This window comes from Pieris brassicae, chromosome 3 (genome assembly GCF_905147105.1).
Source record: "Pieris brassicae chromosome 3, ilPieBrab1.1, whole genome shotgun sequence".
Classification (NCBI taxonomy): domain Eukaryota; kingdom Metazoa; phylum Arthropoda; class Insecta; order Lepidoptera; family Pieridae; genus Pieris; species Pieris brassicae.
In genome coordinates this window covers 10763872-10768741 of record NC_059667.1, presented here as the reverse complement: position 1 = coordinate 10768741, position 4870 = coordinate 10763872, and the positions used below count along the sequence as shown (strand labels likewise).

At 30.7% G+C, this 4870-nt stretch overlaps 1 protein-coding gene across 1 annotated transcript; it reads left to right on the top strand.

Moving 5' to 3' along the window:
• The first annotated feature begins 2449 nt into the window (after positions 1-2449).
• LOC123707575 (SH3 domain-binding glutamic acid-rich protein homolog) lies at positions 2450-4838 on the top strand. The gene is made up of 4 exons (XM_045657734.1): positions 2450-2608; positions 2710-2913; positions 3624-3722; positions 3817-4838. Exons 1-4 carry the CDS (start codon positions 2564-2566, stop codon positions 4195-4197), a joined length of 729 nt encoding a protein of 242 aa, XP_045513690.1. The 5' UTR covers positions 2450-2563; the 3' UTR covers positions 4198-4838.
• The last annotated feature ends 32 nt before the right edge of the window (positions 4839-4870 follow it).

Sequence of the window (4870 nt, the reverse complement as noted above, 5' to 3'; positions counted from 1 at the left end):
TTTTTATTGTTATATTTACTCCAAAGATAAATAAATAGAAACAATAGCTTAAGATAGAACGATGTCTATGATTATGGCTCTGACGATAAGTGTGTTCAATTACAATGTTTATGCTGTGAATATCTAGGTTAAATAAAAAAAAACTACTAAATTGTAATCGCATTAAAATTACTCACTTTAAGTAAATGCCATGGTAATTCTTGGCTTATTTTCCTGCTGGCATTCTCATTTGAAGTTTAATTCCGCAATTCAATTCTTTATAATATAAGAATGTAATTCTACTAATAATAGCTAATAATACTAATGCACATTATACCTATTAACTGTTTTCTTTTTAAATATACCTTCTATTTGTGTATCACTTACATTTTTTCTAAATAAAACAGCATTTTATTGGTTATAATCGCCTCATTATTTATTAAGTACGACATAATTAGATCGGCAAAAAATTAAAAATTAGATTTGTATAGTAACTTTTTTATTGGATTATTAAGGCGGGTCTTGCTTTCGTGGGGCGTCCACGGCACATTTTTGGCTTCTGCGGGTGGTGCCACATACCTGAGTCGGATCGCAAGTCCAATTATAAGCTTGCACATATAGTTCTTTAAAAAATGGGGCAGGTGCATTTTTCGTTCATCCAGGCGGTTTGTTGGGTGGGCAAGGCAACTCTCCAATACGCGAAAGCTTTCTTTTTGTATCCATCAAAAGTTTCGCCATCTTGATAAAATGGAATGTTACTTGCTGTTGCTTGTACTATCTAAGTATTTAGTTTTGATTCTGATTCTAAGAATTTGACATTTTTGTCAAGTTTGTACCATTGATACGCAAGAGTCCAGTCTTTCAGTTCTATCGGAGGTACAGTTATAAATGTCTCTGGTTTATGATTTTCCGACCACTCCTTGACCATGTTTGTTGCGACAGAAAGAAATCTAGACAAAGGTTGGTGGAAGGTGTGGCTGTCTTTTGTGCCTTTATTGAATGACTTTAGTGCATTGTTTGTCGCATTGTGGAGAACCTTCGGCTTATCCAAGATAGCAATTTGGATTGAGTGAAATTGTCTGAAATATGCTATGAATCGTTATTCACTTGCATGTTTACTTAAAAACGCAGTTAACGCTCGTTGAAATAACATAGGAGAGGTAGCCGAGTGCAACGAGTCGATATCATACTATTGTAGGACAACAGAAAGGAATGTTTTCCTTTCTGTTTCTTCTTCTCGATCAATTTTTCTACATTTATTGGATGTTTCTTTTTGCGTGTGCCCAACACATTTTCATGTGTTGTGACTGTGCCAAACACTTTTAGCAAAGCATTTTGACGAAATATTTCTATTTCGCTCTTACGCGCGAGCTATGCGGTTAACTCCCGACAAATGCAATGAAAATGAAATGAAATTGTTGCTATAATATTAATCAATTTGCCCAGCATATCTTTTTTAAAATTACGACAAATATGATGAGCAAGTTTTGTTGTGCTTAATAATATATATGCTACTTGGATAGTTATTTTGCTATGACAACCAGTATCATCTACATGCGCTCTGGTTAATTTTCTGTGCAGTCAGTATTTATGATAAGCATGCAATATGTTTGTACCTAAATAAATTTATTTGTATCGCATTATGAGGAAAAAAGTAATGTCATGTTGATGTATATTTTAGAATTATCTGCAGTACTTGTTTTGTTAAACATTTAGTTTATTTGTAGTGAAGTAATTTAATTGATGTAAAAAAGCATATAAATTATGAAAATATATTGATATGCGACTATTTATTTGATGTGCAATTAATAATTTCCCGTTTTTTTTAATGGCCCGCACGGTTTGTGCATTGTGGCCCAGGGTAAAAACAGGGAAACGGGTAAAAAAATATAATTATCAAATGGAAAGTTTTTTAAGAATAAAAATTAAATCTAAAAAATAAAAGATCAATTCTTATAGAGCTAGTTAAAAAGGATTGTAAGACAAGATATTTACAAAAATTTACTTTCTAAATATTGTCTAAATTTTTATATCATTACTTAAGATAAAATTTATATACATGTGGACCCACATGCACATGTTGCAAGTTAACAGGATATGGATGAAGCGAAAGGAATATGAAGGGAAATGAGACCTTCGAAAAGAGCCGATCGGTCGCGTCGAGAACAAACAAACATGATGTGGTTCAAAAAAGATATGATCCGGCAAAAAAAATCCTGTTAACTATATGAATCAATTTGATTTGGAACCTAGACAAGTGTTTCCCTAATTATGTGCTATAGCCAACCATTACCAATTTCTATATGGAGGTTGTGACGTTTCTCTAAAATTCAACCATACAAATATGTCAGTGAGTACGTTTGTTGCTTTAGTAAATGTCTATGTCAGGGTTCCTGATTAATTTAAGTTTCAATGTCAATTTTATATGAAGTAACTATACATGACATTGACAGTGGCAGCTAAGTAGGAAATTTCAGTAATTGGAAACTATTTTGATAGCCAAGCCTTATTTTCGTCTAATTAATAAATTGTAATTAAAAACAATTTCTGCTTCTCCAATACAAAAGAAATAAAATAAAACATTATGGTTGTCAAGGTTTACATAAGTGGGATTTCAGGAAACAAAGAAGTGAGTAAATAATAAGCTGTTGTTAGTTGGAATGTCTTCTTCTTTAGGTTTAACAGAGCTGATTTACAATTTGCTTCATTACTAACAATGTTCTTTTATAGGTGAAAAAAAGACAACAAAGAGTACTGATGATATTAGATTCGAAAAACATTAAGTATGAAGTCATCGACATAACGGAACCGGGTAAAGAGGACGATAAGGATTTTATGCAAAACAATGCGAAATGTAACGGCGGAACTGTGAGCGACCCTAATCCCCGATCACCGCTGCCGCCGCAAGTATTTAATGATGAGGAGTATTGTGGGGTAAAAAAACTTTTAAGCATTTATTTCCTGCCATGAACAAATTTCGTTTGTTGGCTGATGATGACATCAGCATCATAATACTATGACTAACGAATTAGGAACTTTTTACTTGTGGTAATATTGGATTTGCTTAGTTTTAAAATTATGTTTAAAAAAATAAGGTTATAGGTGTTTCTGAAAAAAAACAACAATCATAGGACTGACAAAAGCAATTTTAATAAATTTCTTAAAAATTCTAATCTCTCAGTCACCTATATTTTTAAGTAGCTTTGTTAACTTACAAATCTGTAAGTACAAAGTTCCTTGAGACATACCAAAGGCCTCTGTACAATCATTAGTGTGAGTCAATTCCATTTATTTCTTTATTATGCCATTATATTTAGGAAAATCTCCTCATGGGTAAATTGCATATTAGCTTGCTTGCTTGTTAAATGTTACTTAAAGTGTAAATAAGTAGTAAAAGTAACTTTTTAATTAACCCATTAAATTAGGCCCTGGTTGACTGTTTTCCAAGATTTTTAACATAATTACAGTATTTTGTAATAATAATAGTATTTTACTATGTTATAAATATATGTAATTTACTATGTTATATGCTTACTGTAGTTATAAGTTTTTCTTAAATTAGTTTAGTAATAACTTATATCTTCACCTAATTAATTTTTTTATTTATACTAAGTTTTAATTTTATGTATCTTATTCATATTCAGGATTATGACCAATTTGATATGGCTAATGAAGTGGATACCTTAGAACAATATTTAAAGTTGGAAATACCATCTGAATCCCTCCCGGGTCCTGACAATGAGGTTGGTAAGAGTGGTAGTGGAACTATATGGAAAATTTATAGATAATCATACAATGTCATATTATGGAAATTGTTTATTGTTCTTTCATTTACAGGTGAGTATTAAGAATGGCAGTGTTAAGGAATCCAGTATAGAGAAAAAATATAAAAACTCCAATGTTGATGCATCTGAAGAATATGTAAATAATGAGGCTAATGAAGGTGCTTCTACGAATGAAGAGATACAAGCTGCTAACACAGAACTAGATGAAAATCTATTGGAGGAAGTAGAAAATGAAGATTCTGAAAATAGGTTAAAACCTGAATATGTAAATAAATCCTCAAAAGAAATAGCCCCTGCAAACGACGAAAATGGCCATGAAAATGGAGTTATCAGTTCCCGTGAGCCATCAAATGAAAAAGAAGAAATTCAGCATACAAAGGAAAACCTTTCAGAAGCCCTCATTGAAAGTGAAAAGGCAGTCTCTACTGAATAGTCTGTCTGTTTTATTGCTTATCAGCTCAAATCACTTATAGCACTAAGCATTACTCATCATTATTTATAATCATTGTTCACATTATTGCAAAATTATATCAAATCATTGTATATAACAAAAGTATTGTTGAGATTTTGTGTTATGTAGCTATGTATGTTTACATTATTATGAAGTGGCCTACATCGTTTTAGATATAATTCAATGTAAGATAAATATTTTGACATTGTATTATTTTTATGAATAATTTAATAATGGATTGAATATTGGTTGTAATCCTTATTAACATTTAGATAGAGTGCCTCTTTCTACGAGGATTATATTTGACTATTATTTTCTGCATAATTTGCTTGAAAGTTTTGATCTGGATTTATTTATATAAATGAAATGAGCATTCTACAAATGCTCTTAATGAAGTTCAGGTATATATGATATATCATGGCAGACATGACATTTACTTGTAAGAAATGCCAATATCAAGACTTATAGTCTTAAGGTGCTAAATTCTAGCCTTAATTGCGTTTTCTTGCTTAGTCAGTGCTTTTGTATTGTAATTTTAGTTTATTACATTTATTCATCAATTCTTAATATTATTAAAGACATTTTTAACAATTTTTTCTTATAATAAATTTCAGTAATTATTATCATTGTTTTAATTTTTGTATTTTTTTTTCAT

Bases quoted from the DNA above. Each gene is read 5' to 3' on its own strand.
- LOC123707575 (XM_045657734.1), top strand. From the start codon at position 2,564: ATGGTTGTCAAGGTTTACATAAGTGGGATTTCAGGAAACAAAGAA. The intron at 2,914-3,623 runs GTAAAAAAACTT...ATTCATATTCAG, and splicing joins ATGATGAGGAGTATTGTGGG to GATTATGACCAATTTGATAT. The intron at 3,723-3,816 runs GTTGGTAAGAGT...TTTCATTTACAG, and splicing joins TCCCGGGTCCTGACAATGAG to GTGAGTATTAAGAATGGCAG.